At 42.6% G+C, this 21,153-nt stretch overlaps 1 protein-coding gene across 4 annotated transcripts in view; it reads right to left on the bottom strand.

Moving 5' to 3' along the window:
* ABCB4 (ATP binding cassette subfamily B member 4) overlaps positions 1-20,547 on the bottom strand; it is a 75,574-nt gene extending 55,027 nt beyond the window's left edge. The window contains exons 1-8 of one of the 4 annotated variants that reach the window (XM_033440162.2): positions 20,382-20,547; positions 20,084-20,172; positions 16,031-16,085; positions 12,105-12,255; positions 6,357-6,414; positions 4,520-4,711; positions 2,813-2,984; positions 1,067-1,191 (exon numbers count right to left, since the gene is read on the bottom strand). In XM_033440162.2, the coding sequence (XP_033296053.1) occupies positions 1,067-1,191; positions 2,813-2,984; positions 4,520-4,711; positions 6,357-6,414; positions 12,105-12,255; positions 16,031-16,085; positions 20,084-20,166 (836 nt within the window). In that variant the 5' untranslated portion in view covers positions 20,167-20,172; positions 20,382-20,547. Of the gene's footprint in view, positions 1-1,066; positions 1,192-2,812; positions 2,985-4,519; positions 4,712-6,356; positions 6,415-12,104; positions 12,256-16,030; positions 16,086-20,083; positions 20,173-20,381 lie in introns of those variants that run through there. The other 3 variants (XM_049714885.1, XM_049714886.1, XM_033440191.2) reach the window with 3 other exon arrangements.
* Between the last annotated feature and the right edge of the window lie 606 nt (positions 20,548-21,153).

Raw genomic sequence — 21,153 nt, 5'->3', positions numbered from 1 at the left:
TTTCTCTTTCAAAGAGTTGTGGGTGGGGCTTCCCTGGTGGCGCAGTGGTTGACAGTCTGCCTGCCGATGCAGGGGACACGGGTTCGTGCCCCGGTCCGGGACGATCCCACATGCCACGGAGCGGCTGGGCCCGTGAGCCATGGACGCTGAGCCTGCGCGTCCGGAGCCTGTGCTCCGCAACGGGAGAGGCCGCAACAGTGAGAGGCCCGCGTACCGCTAAAAAAAAAAGAGTTGTGGGTATCAGGAGTCCCATAGGATGGCAAAAGAAAATACTTCACATGGAGTCATACTTCAGCGATATTAGGGAATGTTATTATTTAAAGAAAACTGGTTGGGGCATTTAAGTAGAGCTGAGTAGCCTTTATTAGGGGGCTTTGTTCTGGCATATAGGTTTTCGCCTATCAAGTTCCTTTAGAGCAGGGGTACTCCACCTGGAATCCCCGGTTAAGGAACTTGAATGGGAAAAAATTTACATATTTAATTTCACTAACCTCTAACCGGAATTTAGCATTTCCTTCAATTCTCAAGGCAGGCAACAAACTGCTGTCTGGTTAGCAGTAACTGTGCCTGTGTTGCCAAAAGAAATCCTAGATCATTTTCATACCACTCTTCTAATTATTACAGATATCTTAAAGTATCTTTTACCTGCAACCCGCTTTGAATTACAGTAAATATTTGACCCGTATTTAGTTCTTAGTATTTAATAGGTTAAGAATAGAGATATGTAATTACCACATGACACTTTTAAAATGTTTTGATAACTGTACTTCACTATAATTGGTTTCCTTTGTAATCCTACATATTTTGTGTTATGCATTTAAAATCATTATTTTAAGAAGGGAGTCCATAGGTTTCATCAGACTGCCAAAGAAGTCCATGGAACATAAAAAGGTCAGAACCCTGCTGTAAAGTCTGACGTTAAACTCTAGCCATCAGTAAAGGGTGCCTATATTTTGTGGGCGAGGGGTTAATATTAGGTAAAGGAAAGCAGTAGACACATATCACAAAAGAATAAGTGACAAAATGTAAAAGTGGGTTCTTTGAACTAGTGGACAAAAAACCTGACCTTTTCAGCTCTCTGTTCTGGCCCCCAAATGCTATCACAGTCTTGATGGCCCCTAGAGCCTCTTCTGCCACGGCACCTGCTTTTGCATATGCAGCTAGTTCTTTGTCACTAAATGCTGAGAGAATCTGGAAAAGAGAGAAACATTCATGCCTTTTGTATGGGGAAAAATGTTAAAAGACAGTCTGATCAACTCTTTCACTTACTTTTTCTTCCCAAACCCTGTCCTTTATCAAACATTGTAGATATGAAGCAAACCACACTCACTGTACCCGATCCAACGGCTGCTTCCACTCCCTACAAGGGGCGGATTTGATCCGCCCTGGTGATATGCTCCCCAAGAGGAGTCCTAAGCAGTTTTCGGCAGGAAAGCGCCCTTTGCAGGAAAGAGCTCTCTGCAGGAGGCCCCTTGGTCTTGTCGCTAACCTTAAACCAGGCGCCCCCGTGCTCTGCTCACCTCTGGCCCTAGCATACCTTTCAGATCTTTTGATCACGCAATACTTTGTGTAACTTGTTGGTTCTTTCCATAGATCAAAGATGTAGAAATGCAGAATAAGTAATTAACAGATGACCAGATCTTTTCCCTAGCTTCCCCTTCAATAATCTCGTGAACAAAACTGTGTGAACAAGATAGCATCTAAAGAAAGATCACAAGAGGTCAACAAGCCCGTACACAAGCCTGCACGCAATGGAGGAGGGTGATGATTCTGACCCCCTATCTCAACAATTAACTGAGGTTACTTCCCCTTTTCCATTGAAAAGCTTTCATGACTGAACAGAATCTTCAGAAACGGGTTTTGGGGGACACCAAGGCCACCATCTCCCCAGACTGCCAGCATTCCGATTAAAAGTAACTTTCCTTTCTACCAACCTTTGCAAGTATTGATTGTTTTTAAGCAGCGAGCAGCCGGACTTGATTCGGTAACAGAGTCAGCAAAAGGAAATCCACACATAGTTCTCTAGATAGTGTTTTTTGGGAATAGTGTGGAGTTCTGTATCTACTACCGTTTGTTCTCTGTTAATTGCAAAATAAACTAAAATAAAACCTTACTACTTGGAAAGGATTCACCATCCTTTTTTTTTTTTATTGTGTCACGATTTTTAATCACTTTGGAAACCATACTTCCAGGCCTACTCACGGGTATTCTACTGAATAAGATGGCTAAACAAGATGTTGCAGGAGAACAGTAAAGGAAGAATCGAAACAAAAGAGATGCCAGAGGCTACTAAGTAAATCATCAACCCCAGAATGAGCAAAAATTGCCAGTAAAGTTTCTCAACTCTGGAGTGTTGGTTGAAATAGAACAGGTTTTGTGGATTTTACTGCAAGGCAAAATGGTCAGAGTGCCATTTAACTGTCACAGGTAACAATTCAAAATAAATAGGACAGATCTAAACTTATTTAAATGTTTTATATTCATGCAATAGTTTGAAGGAACGTCATATTTTTAAATTATGTTTCCTGAAATAAGGACATGACCATTTATGTAATTTAAATTAGTACGCCAGAAGATTTACCTAAAGTAGTAACAGTTCCAAAAACAAAATGTAACTGAGGTAATAACTGTGACATTTTGCATCACATTAAAAACAATCTTCCTTATTAGAGCACCAGATTAACAACTTGGTCCTGGATGTGGTTTCAAATGACATTTAACATGGATCTGCACAAGTACCAGAATCCTGCATATTGAAAATAACTCTGTCTGCGTGGGTTGACACACACGGAAATGCCCACGTTTCACATACCTTTGCCCAAACAGCTGTAGAGAGTCCCAGGATAGGGCTGATGGCCATTATCACAAGGGTGAGCTTCCATCCTCTGAGAAACCCCACTATGAATCCTGCAAAAAACGTGGCTATTGCTTGAAAGAACATTCCAACCTTGTCACCAATTCCTTCACTGATTTTGGAGATGTCACTAAAAAAGATCACACCTAAGTGGTTACAGGCAGGAGGTCTTCAGTCAGAAAGGTGAAGCAGACATCTAACAAACACAGAGACAGGCAACACTGGTTCAGACTCCTGCAAGCCTCTTTCACAGTCTTAGCCTCTTGAATGACATTTTTCCCCACCTAAATACTGTACAAAGGAAGAAATTCAGGATTAGTTCACGCTTCTAAGAAGTTAATAGCATTAAAAGTTGATGCTATTCAATTAGTTAATCCTGTTAGAGAAACATTAGCATTTTGAACCTATGAGTCAGTTTGTTTAAAGGCAGGAGCTAGGGGGCTTCCCTGGTGGCGCAGTGGTTGGGGGTCCGCCTGCCGATGCGGGGGACGCGGGTTCGTGCCCCGGTCCGGGGGGATCTCGCATGCCGCGGAGCGGTTGGGCCCGTGGGCCATGCCCGCTGGGCCTGCGTGTCCGGAGCCTGTGCTCCGCGGTGGGAGGGGCCACGGCGGTGGGAGGCCCGCGTGCCGCAAAAAAAAAAAAAAAAAAGTAAAAGCAGGAGCTAGGAAGGGCATTGCAACAGGAACAGGGAAGGGCTCCTTGCTTCTACCCTTGATGATATTTTCAACGCACTCTATTCTCAATACAGCAGCCAGTGTGATCCTTTGAAAATGGAAATCTGAACATGCTACTCCTCAGATCAAAAATGCCCAGTGGCAAAGCTGAGGCCAGCCAGGCCCTACATGCTCTGATCCTCCCTTCTCTTGGACCTCATATGCTCACTACCCTCTTGCCAGGACCTCCAGTCAGGAAAAGCTTATCATCTATGTCCCCCTGCTGGAACGTAAGCAACAAGACGAAGGAGATCTTTGTCTCATTCATTGGTATATCACAAACATCTAGAACACTGTTTGGCTCATAATAGGCCCTCAAGGGCTTCCCTGGTGGCGCAGTGGTTGAGAGTCCGCCTGCCGATGCAGGGGACACGGGTTCGTGCCCTGGTCCAGGAAGATCCCACATGCCGCGGAGCGGCTGGGCCCGTGGGCCATGGCCGCTGAGCCTGCGCATCCAGAGCCTGTGCTCCGCAACGGGAGAGGCCACAACAGTGAGAGGCCCGCGCACCGCAAAAAAAAGAAAAAAAAAATAGGCCCTCAAATATTTGTTGAATAAGTGAAGAGTCAATAAGTACTAAGATAAGTCTCTTTGTGAATTCATTCAATCATTGATTCACTCATTCATCCATCTTGAGGGTCATCTTAATATCTGTCAGGCCTGTGATAAATATCTGTTTGTCTCCATGAGAGATAAACAAGTAAAGGATGTAAGCTCATTCCTCAAATACGCCTACTACATAACTAAGGCAAAAAAATCTAACAGATAAGGAAAATACACTGCGGCATAGGCTGTAATTTCTAGAGATGGCTATCAGATGATCTATTCCCAATACACACCAAATGCTTAATCTAGGAAGAAAAATTTTTTTCATTTAAAATCTTCCTTGGACATATTTTCACATACTTAGCAGTTAATTTCTTTATGAAAGTGTGGTGTTAACAGTATACTTACTCTGTTAGCCGAGTATTGAGTTCAGTGGTGTCATTGATGTCAAACCAGCCTATTTCCTGTCGTAGAATAGCATGAAAAAACTCTTGCCTAATTTTCTTAATCTGTCGGCCAGCTGCCAAAGTCCAAAATGAAACTTGTATATAGGCAGCAACAAGAACTCCAGCACCTAATCCTGAATAATAATATGCATATCTGGAAAATAATTCGAAAGTTTCTTTTAAATATAGTCTTTATCTCTTTGGGGAGAAATATTCAGAAATGGGAATTAGCCAATTTACAGACAGATCACAAAGACCGTGTAGGACATTGTAACAAACACACATTAATTTTTTTCTCTTTTCTTAAATTATAAGAGGATAATGGCAAATCTATCCACTTGAATGATCAGCCAAAGGTAAAATAAAGTTTTGTGGTTAACTGCAAAAATATAATGGTGCTCATGAACCATTTTTAAACTGATATTGACAGTTTGTAAACACAATTTGCCTCTTTCATAATTCATATTCTAGACTTGCATATCTTACTGTACTTAAAAAGTGCACCACATTGCAAATACAGGACTAAACAGACCGAGCATGCAAAATGGTTCTTAGTATAAGTTTTCCCGTATTGTTTACACAAAGAACAAAAAACCCTCTTCCTAATTGGCAGAAGTTGAAAGGTGTTTTAAAAATAGAACGCTAGGGGCTTCCCCGGTGGTGCAGTGGTTGAGAATCTGCCTGCTAATGCAGGGGACACGGGTTCGAGCCCTGGTCTGGGAGGACCCCACATGCCGCGGAGCGACTGGTCCCGTGAGCCACAACTACTGAGCCTGTGCGTGTCTGGAGCCTGTGCCCCGCAACAAGAGAGGCCGCAATAGTGAGAGGCCCGCGCACCGCGATGAAGAGTGGCCCCCACTTGCCACAACTAGAGAAAGCCCTCGCACAGAAACGAAGACCCAACACAGCCAAAATTAATTAATTAATCAATAAACTCCTACCCCCAACATCTTAAAAAATAAAAAAAATAAAAATAGAACGCTAAAATGTCATGAATTCAAACCAATTTGGAGTGAAGTCTTCACTAAATTAGAGGAAAGTTAGTATCTTTATTTTTTTTTAAATTTAATTAATTTATTTTTAGTTTTTTGGGCATGCCCCGCAGCATGTGGCATCTTAGTTCCTCTACCAGGGATGGAAATTGTGCCCCCTGTGTTGGAAGCGCGGAGTCTTAACCACAGGACCATAAGGGAAGTCCCAAAAGTTACTATCTTTAAAAGTAATAAATTCAATTTCAATACTCTCAAATATATTTTCTACATCATTTTACAAACTGTTTCCAGAAAGAAGCCTTTCAGGCCTGCTATGGCAAACAGACAGTACTCATTTACGTCAGCAGCATTAGTTGATACGTAAACATACAAACGATATGTGACAGGCTTTTGGGATTTCTACGAAGAAGGCTGAATGAGGGGAAAAATGCCATAAATGACATTACTGGATCAACGGACAAAACTGGAATACAGATGATAGATTGGATCAAAGTATTGTATCAATATTAAATGTACTGAGGTTGATAGCTGTACTGTGGTTGTAAAGAGAATGTCCTGTTCTTAGGAACCGTGCTGAAGAATTTATGAGTAAAGGGTCATACTCTGTGCAGTTTATTTAAATGGCAGGGGAGGGGGAATAAATGAAAACAATAGGTTAAAGTGTCTAACAAAAGGTAAAGCGTATATAGGGACTCTTTGTACATTCTTAAAACTATTCGTAAGTTTGAAATTATTTTCAAATAAAATGTTTTTAAAAGTACACCATAAAGAAGTACATATGTATATATGCATATATTAGCCAATTACCTAGTCATTTCTTCTTCCAGAATTCTGGCTGGATTTAGCATTAACAAGGAAAAATTCACTAAATAAAAACAAAACAAAACAAAAATAAGACATTTTTGAAAGGCACTGCCAGGTTTTAAAAATCTTTTTTCTCTTTCCTTTTCACTCTCAAGTCACTCTTTTCATTTGACTCATGTAAAGGGCCCAAGGGTTTAGGTGCATTTAGGGTCCAGTTGGGGGAAGTTAAGCCCTCCCAGGTTTAGCCGCCTTCCTAGAGGTCTTGGGCCTTGAAGCGAAGCAGCTTCCTAAGGCAGCAGAGAGGAGCTGACGAAGGGCATACAGAAGGCAGAGGGGGAAAAAAGAAATGGTCCACATAGAAAACACAAGATTTAAGGGGCACTTTTTTTCTTAGTGGCGCAAAGCACTTTCCACATACTTGCTTCTTTTGATTTTACTTTACTATATGTGTGTGTTTTCCCTTACATGCTTCCTCACGACGTAAGTAATAGAAAGGCTGAATTACATTCATTGCAAAGGAAGAAAAGTTAAAGAAAAGAAAAGATAGCTGAGTTGCTCAAAGACAAGTCAGTAGATCACTGGTACTCGGTCACCATCCTGCATTCCCTGTCCTGGTATTTTTAAAGCAGTATTAACTGGAAGGAAATTGTCTTTTAATTTGAACTAATTTGATAAAAATGTCCATGTGCCTTTTCTGGTTTACATGTTTTAGTAATAGCTAGGATTTATTGAGCATTTATTACATGCCAGGCATTGTTCTCAACACTTTACATGCATTACTTCATTTAAGTTTCACAGCAACTCTATGAGGTAGGACTATTTCATAAATTCCCATTTTACAGATGAAGAAATTGAAGCACAGGGAGATAAAGTAACTTACCCAAAGTCACACAGCTAGCAAGTAGGCTGAGAGTCCTAACACTATACCATACAGCTCCTGACACTATACTACAGTGATTGATTCATGTGGTAATGACTTATTTTCACTTTTTCAAAAACACAGAGTGAAAAAATAAAAAGGAAGCAGCCCATATCTACTGCATTCACATAATCATAGGATAAAATGTCACCACAGCATTGATGAGAAAGCACACCAGGGTAGGCATTTCCCATTTACCATGATGCTAGCAGAGAAACTAGTCTTTGTACTAGCCTTAGATTATGTTTTCTGGGTGCTGTGTTACCATTCTTACCTTCCTCCAAAGGAAAATAAGGTAGAAATTTATTTTAAACTACTGTCAGGATCAATTACCAGGCATGTGGCCCTGATGGTGGCATAATTTTCCCCTTAGGATTGTTCTTTCTACGGATGTTCATAGTGAAGTGTTTCTGCTTATTAATCTAGCTCTTTATCAGTTACTAGATCCTTGAGGAATCAGACCGTATTTTACTTCTGTTCTTATCTGTTCCATTTTGCAAGCTCATTTCCTTCCTGAGTTCATAAATCTGACACCTTTGATATGCGACATTGGAACCGTGTTTCGAATTAGAGGCAGACAAGCTATCCTAAAGCTGTGGTATCTGTAGAAACCATTGTTCAAAACCACAGGCAACCTGCAGATATATGGGTACCTGGCTATTTTTTCCCCCTGAATGTAGAAATCAGGTGAAATCCTAGAATGAGTTTTACTCTCCTCCAACACCAATATTACAACTCAGATTGACCCTCCCTGCTAGGAAATAAGAATCTACAAACAGTCCAAGTTTGACCTGCTCCTTTCTCAGAGTCCCAGGCCAAGAATGGCAATCTAATTCTGGGTTAGTAACCGTAGGAGCCCCAAAGCCCTCAGGAAACCAAGAGTTTCTGCTGCCTGACCACAAATGTGAGGCAAATGTGTGTTGATGTCTCGTTCCTGGAAGAGCCATGGAACGAAATCTGGAATTCTAGACCTGGAAATCTCATGGAATTAGTTCTGGAAAAGGCCTCGACCTGGTCTTCTCAGATGCTACCTATTAAGCTTCAGTCTCCTAAACAGTCTTTAAGTAGTTATGTGGTTGAATGCTTCACAACGCTGTCTGCCTGTTAGAATCCCGTGGGGAGCCTGAAAAAATATAGCTGCCCAGGCTCCATCCAAGACCAGCTGAATCAGAACCTCTGGCTGAGCCTAGATCATAATTCTAAAAAGTGTCCCCAACTGATTCTAATGTTCCAGGATGGAGAACTCCTACTCTAGTCTGCCTGAATGCCTCCCATAATGAGGAAATGGGGAACTCTAGAAGCCGCCTATTCATTTTAGAGAGCTCCCATATAATTCATCCATTTCATAGATGGGGAAACAGAATCTTAGAGTGGTTGTTTCATATCCAAGTTCTTACAGCTAGTTTCCCCCCAATATTTATGTTCCAGACACTTGACATAAACTGTCTCATTTAATTCTATCAGTAAGTCTACCTTTCAAAGGTGAGAACAGTAGGGATTATAGAGGTTAAGTAATTTGCCCAAAGTCATAAGCTGGTAAGGGCCTAAATAATAAATGTATACCTTAAGGATTACATGGGGAGACATTACATAAGGTCACTCTGAGTCTCAAAGTAAATCAATGTCTGCCTTACTTGATTCTGCCCGGGACTTCTTTTATTATATAGAAACACTCAGCACAGGACAGAGTTGGTGCATGTCCAGGCAGCTTTGGCAGTGTGGGTAATTAATTAAGGTAACTGGGACTCAAAACTGCCTTTTCCTCTCATCTATGTGGCAATGCAAGGGCACGCAGGGTATATTGATTTCTCCACAGAATCTCCTACATTACTACAGTCACATAGATTTGGCATAAGATATCAGGTTCCTAATACTCTGCAGAAAAACTGTTTCCTATGACTCCATTCTTAGGTTTGGATGAGGAATGTTTTATGCATAATTTCTGCACAACTGAGTCATTGTGACGGAACAACCTCGTCACAGAGCCTTTATTCTGTTGACAAGGATGGGCTCTGTTCACAGTAAGGCACCATCAGGCCCTCCTGTAATTAAACCTTTTTTTCTTCTAACATTCCCTTCTCATTTGGCTCCCATCTAGTCTAGCTGTCCAAGAATCCAACGATTCTAAAGAATAAGACTCTAAATAACATCCTCTCTATGAGATGAGCTAGTGAGCTCAGCTAAGTACAGCTGAATACTCTATCTACTCTCAATCCCCAGGATTTTTGCTAAACTACAAATGTAAACATACCAATGAGCTCTCTGAGTATGAAATATAACAACTTCGTCTTCTCCAAAGAGGCACGGGAGTATTATTTGTACACACTACTAAAGAGCGGACATTGGAATTAATAACATTTGAACTTCCCATTCCAAACCCTCCAAGACAGCTAATACGCCTAATGACAAATGCGGCTGTAGAGGACCAAGTGTCATTTAATTTGGAGGCCACTGAAACTAAGCTGGCAACTCGGGTGAGTTTATCACTCCAGGTATTACAGGTCTGTAAGTAAGCTCATGCCATGTCCCAGAGAGATCTTGAATTTAGCCCTGGGCACAGTACATGGCACCTGTCTGCCATTCCAGCTTCAAAGCGATACGGTTGCATCATTAGAAACACAGAAAAGACAAGCAAACTGCTCCAAATAAGAAAGTTGTGGAATTACTGTGGTGTTAGCAAAAACAAAAATAGGACGGATAAAACCGAACCAAATGCCAACTCCCCTGTGATAAGAGCACTGCATCAGATTTCTCAAAAAATTTAACTGTGATAATATACACAAAACCATCTTAACCATTTTAAGTGTATAGTTAAGCAGTGTTAAATATATTCACGCTGTTGTACAACCAACCTCCAGAACTTTTTCACCTTCCCCCAACTGAAACTATGCCCATTAAACAACAACTCCCCGTTTTCTCCTCCCCCAAGCCTGCTACCACTATCTTACTTTCTGTTTCTATGAATTTGGCTACTATAGACACCTCATCTAAGTGGAATGATACAATAATTGTCTTTTTGTGACAGGCTTTTTTCACTTAGCATAATGTCCTCAAGGGTCAACCATGTTGTAGCAGGTGTCTGAACTTCCTTATTAAGGCTGAATAATATTCCCTTGTATGTATATAACACATTTTGTTTATCTACTCATTCGTTAATCTGATTTTTTTAAATCCTGAGTTGAGACCCATTTTTTATTGATGCGTTTGAATATAGGCATCATCCTACTGTATGTGTGTGTGTGTGTGTCTTATAGATATAGATCTTATAAGAAGTACAAGGAAAACAAATAGAAAATTCCTCATTTCCTTGAAGGCTTTTTAAGCTATCCTATCTTACTCCAATTTTACCTTTATGGTGTTGAAGTTCTGGCCACTGGTCAAGCACAAGTAATCCATTTAAAACTTTGCCAAACACATTTTTTTAAAGGAGAAAGTTATTTACATTGGCAGTATAATGTATATGGTCATGGCTGGGATGGCAGAAAGACCTGGGTTTGAATTCTGCCCTAATACTGTATAACTCTGGACAAGCCTCAGTGTCTTCATGTGTCACAGAAAATAATATTACCTACTGTGTGGGACGGTTCTTGGAGGCTTAAGTGAAATAAGACCTAGCACACGATATACACAATGAAAGGTTACTATTATTGGTGTTATTTTTATTATAAAGAGGTTCTTCTCAGAGACAAGAGTACTGGAGAGTAAATAAACTATTTTTGTAGGAGCTTGATTTAACTTTTGAAGGATGCTTTTACTAGACTTCTAAAAGGCATTAATATTCATCAATATTTATGTAAAGTACAGCTTTTTTCCCCTGTTGTATAAATTAAGCAATCATGTTCTCTTAGGTAATTACAATTAAGCCCTACAATGCTAAGCAAATATGTAGTTCTCAATCAGTGAACACTGAAAACTCTTACTGAGTGTCATCTAAATTATAGAGTCCACTTTTTCTCAGATATCTTTACTGTGAAAGCTGCCTTTCCTTTGTCAGTTGTTTTCCTTCTATTTCACCATCTGTGTGCCAGTAAAGCTTCACTCGGGCTTCTCCAGCCTAGTGCTCACAGGTCTCTTGGGAGGAACTGAGCTATAATGCTTCACAGAAAGCATGAACATCTTCCTTTCTATGTTAAATCTGGCTAATATGAAAATAACTTTGTGCATTGAAACCGCACTTCAGTGCTGCTGACACAGCCTCTCACATAGATGACATTAACTTACAGGACTCCTTTGGCTCTTCAGTAATTATAGTCCTTTGAGTGAGTTTCAAAGCACATCATTTTCACATTGAGTCCATTGACTCTTTAGTATTCTGTCAAGTAAACAAGTCAACCTTGTTGATCCAAAAATTAGAGACAGAAAGTGGGTCTAATTTTAGCAAAAAGGATGGGGGAAGATAAAAAAAAGAAAACCAGAAACACCTACAAGCTGAGCATAGCTAAGAAGTACTACCACGCAAACTGATATATTCTGAAGCTCATCAGTAATCACTGATGGGATGGACACTGCACAGACATACTCTGTTATAGTTCCACCATCCTCACGTAGACTGACTTCCTTACTTTATTTAAATGCAAAACTTTCTGGAGATGGGTGCTTCCTTATTCTATATTTAAAGTCAAATAGCATACACCTATTTGTTGAAGTTTAAATGAGTATTTGAGGAAGTTTTCTGAGACTGTTACAACCCCTTCTGTGATATCTGGAGTCACCCAGATGTCTGAACCATGAAGCAAGTAGAGGATGAATAGAAAACTCAATGTCTAATCTTCCACTCAGTTAAACATATATATAAAATACATATATATATATTTAAATAGAGAAATGCTTACCTGGAAAGGAGAAGTTTCCTCCAATATTAACAAATCTGTCAGTCATTTCTCCAAATACTATCATCATGAGGGGGAGACCTGACCCATGAGCTATGGCCATGATAGTGCCAAAGGACATAAATAATTTATCCTGCCAATCAGAATATCGAAACTAAAAAAAAAAAAAAGAAAGAAAGAAAAGATAAGAATACTTAGCTTGTGTAACAGGATTTCTCTTTTTCCACAATGATATGTTCTTCGGATTTTTATTTAATGTCAGTACTTTTGTAACAGTTGCAAATAAAGGTATTAGGGAAGAAAGAATGTCAATCCAATCACTGACAGATTAATTTCATGATTCTATTTATTTTGTATTCTGTGAGGAAATCAATCTAACTCCATTTAATCACTATCTTATTTGGATAAGTGCAATATAATCAGAAGGGACGAAGGTTTGGTCCCATTAAGAAATATTGTTTGATTTTCTAGAGCTCCTGAGGTAGTGAATTAAGAGCAGCTAGGGGTAGACATCATTTACATACACACACATAGTATGTCCTTTAAAAAGACATTCAGGGCTTCCCCGGTGGCACAGTGGTTAAGAATCCACCTGCCAATGTAGGGGGCACGGGTTCAAGCCCCAGTCTGGGAAGATCCCACATGCCACAGAGCAACTAAGCCCGGGTGCCACAACTACTGAGCCCGCGTGCCACAACTACTGAAGCCCGTCCTCAGCAACAAAGGAAGCCACCGCACTGAGAAGCCTGCACACAGCAACAAAGAGCAGCCCCCGCTCGCTGCAACTAGAGAAAGCCCACGCGCAGCAACGAAGACCCAACGCAGTCAAAAATAAATAAATAAAATTTAAAAAGAAAGACATTCAGAATAGTTCAAAGGGAGAATTATAAAGGGGTTGGGGGGAACAGATCCTCTGGGTTTTGAGGATAAGATCCCTTTAAGAGGTTTAAGTTCGCTTTTAGAAGGCAGCTCCACAGTGAAGTGCAACAAACATTAAGGAGTGCCTGAGTGTGTGCTTTAGGGAAGACTTGCTCATGGAGATGACGCTCATTGTAGAATCTTGAAAGGTAAGGGGGAATTAGCTGAAGAAGAAATGGGAAGTGCAGAGGAAGCGGAGGATGTTGAGGCTTAGAACAGCAGGGGGACTAGAAACCACACGGGCGCTCGGGTGACTCCACGCAGTGGAATTCCTGAGTGCACAGTACAAAGCGTGGAAGACGATACTAGAGAAAGGTCTAAAAGGCCTGGTGGGCCACACCAACAATCTTGGACTTAGTACCACCTACAGAGAAGAGGGGTGACACCAGTTGTTACAGTGAAGTGCACAACACCTAAGAACTAACCAGCCAATCAGTGTCATAATTCTCCAAAACACTTTGTCCCCCGCCATCTTTGTTAGTCCTCTCCAAATTCTCACTTTTTCTCACCATTTCTTTTTTTCTTTCTTTTTTTTTTTTTTTACATCTCTACCGGAGTACAATTGCCCCACAATGGTTTTCTCACCATTTCTGATTGACTGAACTATGGCTCTCTCTCTTTGTTCTTCTTTCCTCCTCTGCCTTCCGGACTACATCTTCCGTCTATAAGTTTTCTGTTTCTATACCTTCCTCTCTGTCCCTTGCATCCTTCCTGTCTTTTTAACCTTTCCTTCTGCCCATTTCCCTCACCTCACCCCCTTTGGGGAACAAGGATCGGTGACCCAAAGAATGGATGATGAGTCAGGCTTGGTGGAGTGGGACCCCTGAGGGTGCAGGCTGAGTCAGACGGGCTCCCTATGCAGGGGCACCCTGAGGTCAAAAGCACAAGGCGGGGAGTGAGGGGTGTGTGTGCAAGCTGTTCTCAAAGAGTTCCAGGGGTTCAGTCTGGGAGACCACGTTCCATCATCAAGCACGTAGGGCAAGCAAGAGTGCTGAAAGGGACAAGGGGTCAGAAGCCAGGTGGGGCCTGGAATGGAACAAGGGGAGCAGGTAAAGTCAAGGACAAGCGGGGAAGGGCCCCTAAAACTGCTACAAAAGGGACCAGTGTCCCCAAGGTTCGTTTTATGGCTCCTGCGGAAGGGAGATAGAGCCCTCGGGTCTATGGGCCACAGTTCAAGCACAGGAGCAGTTTGTCATATAATGTTCCTTCAGTGAACATTTATGTGAAATGGAGGAATGTCTTAAGTGCTTTTCATGGTACATTCGAAACTCATATAATGTAATATGTTAACTGTACCTCAATTTTAAAAGTTTTTCATATTAATTAAATAAAACATTGTCTCCAAGCTTCAATTTAAAACTCCATGAATTTCACAGCAGTACCCTAAGTAAACCTAGATCTGTTTTCAGATCAAAAAGAATGCATTCTAACTCCTATTAAAAAACACACTTTTGGGCTTCCCTGGTGGCGCAGTGGTTGAGAGTCTGCCTGCCGATGCAGGGGACACGGGTTCGTGCCCCGGTCCGGGAGGATCCCACATGCCGCGGAGCGGCTGGGCCCGTGGGCCATGGCCGCTGAGCCTGCGCATCCAGAGCCTGTGCTATGCAACGGGAAAGGCCACAACAGTGAGAGGCCCACATACCGCAAAACAAAACAAAACAAAACAAACCCACAGTTTTGTCCTGAACCTCTAGCAGAACAACAGCAAAAATATCTATTCAGAGGGTGAAAAGATTACACTTACATTTAACTTAAGGTTAAACTTTTAGATTCAAATGATTGTTTCCACTTTAACGTTAGTGACATTTTGTTTTCTCTACGAGGCAGATTTAAAACTTGTGCACTGGATTTCCCTGGTGGCGCAGTGGTTAAGAATCCACCTGCCAATGCAGGGGACACGGGTTTGATCCCCGGTCTGGGAAGATCCCACATGCCACAGAGCAACTAAGCCTGTGCACCACAACTACTGAGCCTGCGCTCTAGAGCCCGCGAGTCACAAGTATTGAAGCTCGCGCGCCTAGAGCCTGTGCTCCGCAACAAGAGAAACCACCGCAGTGAGAAGCCCATGCACCGCAACGAAGAGTAGCCCCCGCTCGCCGCAACTAGAGAAAGCCCACGCGCAGCAACGAAGATCCAACGCAGCCAAAAATAAATAAAAATAAATGAATAAATAAAAATAAAACCTACGCATTAAAACCAGATTTAGTTTCACAAACAATTTATTCTCTAAAGTACTAAATTGAAAAAATGTTACCCTTACTGAGACTTTTAAACAAAAACATCACAAGCATAAGGGAGAAGAGGACGAACAGGGGCTTTATGGTGACATGAGACGAATGCAGCAATGCTCCAGAGTGTGGACATTTTGGTGTCCTCTCATCCCTTACTTAATAAGTTGGAGGTTTCAGCTGACATGCTGCTTAATACCAACTTCTCTGCTATCAAAAAATGGCCGTCATAGTTTGAAACACATCATATTCACCAACAGTGGGCAAACACTTCCATGGGTCCCCTCTCTTAAACATATTACAAATGAAAAACAGATTTGCCTTCTTCCAAAAGTATGTTGGCTTGCCTTGGACCAGCAGAAAACCACTGAGAATTGTTGTAAACATATCTGAGTCCATAACAGTAACTCCATATTTAATCAATTTTCCTGGAAGCCAACGTGAACATAATAAATTTCTTAATCTTTTACAATTTTCTGTAGTTAACAATCTCTTTATATGCAAGCTTATTTTAAACTAAATTCGGGTTTTTTTGTGAAACAAGTGCTGAGATGCATTTTCCTGAAATTGGTTCGTTTGTATGCTGCTACGAACACAAGTCCTATTTTCAATTTCCCAGTACACCAGTTAGCTCTGGTTAGCCAATCCAGGACAGCACAGGTGCAGCAGGGAAAACCTATTGCTGCCTGTAGACAGTCTTAAAGTACTGCTATAACTATGGATCCGAGACATCAAATTTAAATGAAGGCAGGAATTATTCATATTTAATATTTCACAGCTTACCAATGTTAATGGTCCAATCAAATTTACTTTCTTCGTTTTCTCCTTATCTTGTTTGCTGTAAAAAAATATAATTGACTGAATTTAAAAACTGTTACAAAATATTTCAATTGAATATAAATTTGAGTAGTTATCATATTCAATATTATATATATATTTAACATCTTTATTGGAGTATAATTGCTTTACAATGTTGTGTTAGTTTCTGCTGTATAACAAAGTGAATCAGCTGTATGTATACATATATCCCCATATCTCCTCCGTCTTGCGTCTCCCTCCCACCCTCCCTATCCCATCCCTCTAGGTAGTCACAAAGCACCAAGCTGATCTCCCTGTGCCATGCAGCTGCTTCCCACTAGCTACCTATTTTACATTTTGTAGTGTATATATGTCAGTGCCACTCTCTCACTTTGTCCCAGCCTCCTCTCCCCGCCGCTCCCATGTCTTCTAGTCCATTCTCTACATCTGCGTCTTTATTCCTGTCCTGCCCCTACGTTCATTAGAACCATTTTTTTTTTTAGACTCCATATATATGCGTTAGCATATGGTATTTGTTTTTCTCTTTCTGACTTACTTCACTCTATAAGACAGACTCTAGGTCCATCCACCTCACTAGAAATAACTCAATTTTGTTTCTTTTTATGGCTCATATTCCACTGTATATATGCGCCACACCTTCTTTATCCATTCATCTGTCAATGGACACTTAGGTTGCTTCCATGTCCTGGCTATTGTAAATAGTGCGGCAGTGAACATTGTGGTACATGTCTCTTTTTGAATTATGGTTTTCTCAGGGTATCAACATTATACTTTCAAATATAAAATAGTGATGTCCACAAATTGTCGAAATTATCCAGTTTCGACTGCAAGGCAATCACCAAGTGCAAAGGTAACCATCCAAGTTACTATAGGAATCTCTGGATAACCGGGAGACGGTCACCTGTCTTGCAGAGCTCACACACAGAGGGAAGATGACTATGTTAACAGTGTCCTCCAGATCAATTAATCCTTCACTTGCTAAAATCATACATATTGATCTAAAATTAGTAAAGGCTGGGACTTCCCTGGTGGCGCAGTGGTTAAGAATCCGCCTGCCAACGCAGGGGACACGGGTTTGAGCCCTGGTCATGAAAGATCCCACATGATGTGGAGCAACTAAGCCCGTGCACCACAACTACTGAGCCTGAGCTCTAGAGCCCGCGAGCCTCAACTACTGAGCCCGTGTGCCACAACTATTGAAGCCCATGCACCTAGAGTCCATGCTCCACAACAAGAGAAGCCACCGCGATGAGAAGCCCGCGCACAGCTGCAAAGAGTAGCCTCCGCTTGCTGCAACTAGAGAAAGCCTGCGTGCAGCAACGAAGACCCAACGCAGCCAGATATAAATAAAATTAAATTTTAAAATTTATATTAAATAAATAATAAAATAAAATTAGTAAAGGCCACCCTTCTGAATGATTACAGGGAGTGGTGTCAGGAAATCCCGTCAACTCTGCATTCAAAATACATCTAGAATTCAACCACTGCTCACCAATTTTATGGCTATCCCAATAGCCAGAAGAACTCCTGCCTTGTTTCTCCACTTCCACTTATGCCCACTTTAGTCTTTCCTCAACACAGTAGTCAGAGTAGTCATTTAAAAACTCAAGTCATGTGGTTGCCAAGAGTTGTGGGGAGAGGGATGGATTGGGAGTTTGTGGTTAGCAGACGCAAACTATTACATACAGGATGGATAAACAACAAGGTCCTACTGTATAGCACAGGGAACTATATTCAATATCCTGTGATAAACCATAATGGAAAAGAATAAAAAAAGAATGCATATATATGCATAACTGAATCACTTTGCTGTATAGCAGAAATTAATACAACATTGTAAATCAACTATACGTCAATAACGCAGATTTTTAAAAAACTCTCAATTTGTATCATGCTACTCCTCTGCTCAAAGACTTACAATGGCTTCCACTTTTCTCAGAGTAAAAGCCAAATCCTTACGTTAGCCTCTAGGGCCCCACATGATGTTTCCTTGTCACCTCTCTGACCACAGTGCCCGTTCCCACTGCTGCTTGCTCTGCTCCAGCCACCCTGGTGTCTCTGCTGTCGCTGTTCTGTGAACCTTCCAGACATGCTCCCATCGCAGGGTCTTTACTGCCTGTGCCAGGAATGGTCTCCCTCCGATGCTACACACTTCTCTCATTTCTTTCAAGTTCTTGCTCCGATACTGCCTTCTCAGTAAGACCTCCCTTAACCACCCTACTTAAAATTGCAAACGACTTCCTTTTTGCACTCCTGATTTCTTTAGCCTTGATTAATGCTTTTCCATAGCATTCATTACCTTCTAACATTTGCTGTAGTTTACATATTCAGCATACGTATTATTTATATCTATCTTCCATACAATAAATGAAAACTCTAGGAGAGCTGACTTTTTTTTTAAAACTAAAAGGAATTTATTTAGCTTAAATGTCCAGGTAGGTGACAAAGTTTTACTCATAGGACTCGATCCCAAATTATCTAGAACATTTGCTAAAATCAAAGGACAGACATCTGCAATGAAATATGTTCAAAACAATGTGCCATAGGCAATAACGGCATGATTGCAACAAGCATGTAACTAACTCTCAATGTGCCCTAGATAACTGAAGTGAGCTGAACTTCCTTTAATGTACGAGCTTTAGTCTGCTTTTTATAAAAATTTGTCTCCTTACACTTCATTTCATAATCTTACAGTTTCAACTTATTCTTAGCTTTTTCTATTTCTCTTTTGAACTGTCTTCTTTCCAACACAAGGCTGTGAGCTCCACTTCTGAGGACTTCCTTGGGTTCTGTCACTGCATCTTTTGCAGGAAACCCCCTCTGTACACTCATCAAATGTTCAGCCAGTGCAATACATAAATAGCCTTCTTCCAGAAAATGGCATCTATTTATAGTTTCACAGTCAATCCCAGTCTAAACTGTCAGCTGACGAAACCCACATTTTTCTAGTAGAAAGAATATCAATTATTTTCTAGCAGAAATAATACCCATTTTATGTGGCACGCCAAATTTTCGGTGAATGAATACCATGGTACGTAGAAGGAACAAGGCAAGATCACTGGATGAAGACGTTAACAGACAAAAATAATGCCTCAGTTGAACCACCAGATAGGCACGTTTTCCGTTGACTAATCAGGTCCCTTGCAGCTTGAGGACACACTACAGAACCTGATAAAATTTGTCCCTCGGGGTGATCACTGGATGACACAGTTCAATTAGTTCTGGGTGGCCTGGCATGAACTCAGAGACCACAGCAGCCTCGTAAACTGAAGCTGAAGGCGGAAGTGATTCACTATTCCCACGTTGAAAGGCGGACAATGACAACATGTCACTGACTGGTTTGCTTCTGCCCCTACTGAGGTCCGTGAAGTGTGGGCAACAAGGGCCTCTGGGAACCCGAGAGCCGTCACAGGAAGGAAGACGTTCAAGAAAGAGGTTTCCCCCTTGCATCTGAACAAAAATTTCTTTGGAAGCACAGGTTAGGACGAATGAGGCTGCTCCAGGTGCCCCTACCCCCTTCACCCCTCACCACCCACAGGGGAGAAAGATGGAAGAGCCTGGCGCTGGGAGGAACGGGGTGGGATGGGTAAAATGAGGAAGAGGAATAACGAGGGGGAGGAAGGAGGTTTCTGCTTCACTGCGCTTGTTTAAAAAGCACAACCGTCAATGACACGTCTGATGCTCTGCAAGCATAAAAGATCAGATGATGTTTATGAAAGTTTTTCGGAAAAGTTTTGAGTTACATAACGCAAGGAATGTTATGCCACACATATTCATCGAATCACCCTGCCCAAAGAGACGCGGGCACTTTTAAACACATCCTCTTCTTCCTGAGCCTGCTGCAAAAGAAGCCTCAGTGACATTCCTTGGGTAAGGTCAGAACCTCAGACAAGACTCTACGGAAGCTCCAAAACAAAGGCCAAAGGCATCATCCGATTTTCTCAGCTTCTTCCCTCAGCCAGATTTGGCCCTGCTGATTCACGTGTCGCGGAAAAGCGGCGGCTGCGGGTCATGTACCTGTTGCTGCTGCCACGTTCAAATTCGTCCTCCGTATTCTTGGGGATCCGGACTGTTGCGAGCCTTCCCGCCTCTAGATCCATCTCAGCCTAGGGAGAAACCACAGTCTCAGGTCCAAGAACACCCACCCACTGCGGGGAGGTCGACCAGCCTCCTCGCAGACCCTGCTCGAGGGATCGGGACCGGTTGACAGGTCGCGGGGCGCGGGGACGCCGCGTGGAGGTCGCGCTGCCGCCGCCCGGAGCCCACTGTCGCCGGAGTCCCCCGGTCGGAGCCGGCGCGCCCAAGCTCCCCTCACCTGGGACCTCGCGCGTCTCTGGCCGAGCTGCTGGGCGCACCAGGGCTGCGGCCGCGGGGCCTGGACTTTGTTCCCGGCGGCCTCGCCCCCGCCCACCCCACGCGCTTCGGGGCCGGCGAGGGCCCCCGGGCCACAGGAGCCCCTCCCACCGCCCTCCCGCCGCCCGCCCGGCTCACACGGCGGGCCAAGCGCAGAGAAGGGCCCGGCACGCCGCGAGCAGCCAGCCCCAGGCCGCTGCACCAGCTGCTGCTGCTAAGCCCGCGACCAGCCCGGTGCCGCCGGGGGTTCCGAAAGCCTCGCCCGGCTGGCCACCCGAGCCCTCCAAAGTGACTGTCACACTCCCTCGGCGCTCAGTGTTCTTTTTAAACCCATGCGGGGGACAGTTTCTAGACGCTCACTAATCATGGGACAGTCGAGGACCAAGAAAGACCCCTAGGCTCGCCTCCCGCTTCTGCATCCCCAGGTCTGGTCCCCGGGGCACCAAACCCAACCATCTCTAGGGAGGACGAGAGCTGGGCAGGGCCACCTGGAATCATCACATTAAGCTTCTCTCTGTCGGTGCCCTCTTAATTCTTAGAGGCACAGAACTTAAGGGCTGGAAGGGACTTCAGAGATCGTCTAATTCAAAACCCGCTTTTTTTTTTTTTTAAACAATAAGAAACTGACGCCCAGAGAGGTTAAGTCCCGCCTGAGGCTGCATCCTCCAGACGAGGGTCCAGTCTCCAGTGTCTTCCTGTGGCATACTGCTCTGATCTCGGACAGGAAGAATCTA

The sequence above is a fragment of the Orcinus orca genome, chromosome 9 (genome assembly GCF_937001465.1).
Source record: "Orcinus orca chromosome 9, mOrcOrc1.1, whole genome shotgun sequence".
Classification (NCBI taxonomy): domain Eukaryota; kingdom Metazoa; phylum Chordata; class Mammalia; order Artiodactyla; family Delphinidae; genus Orcinus; species Orcinus orca.
Note: the sequence above shows the minus strand (reverse complement) of the source record. Positions and strands in the feature narration are given on the sequence as shown.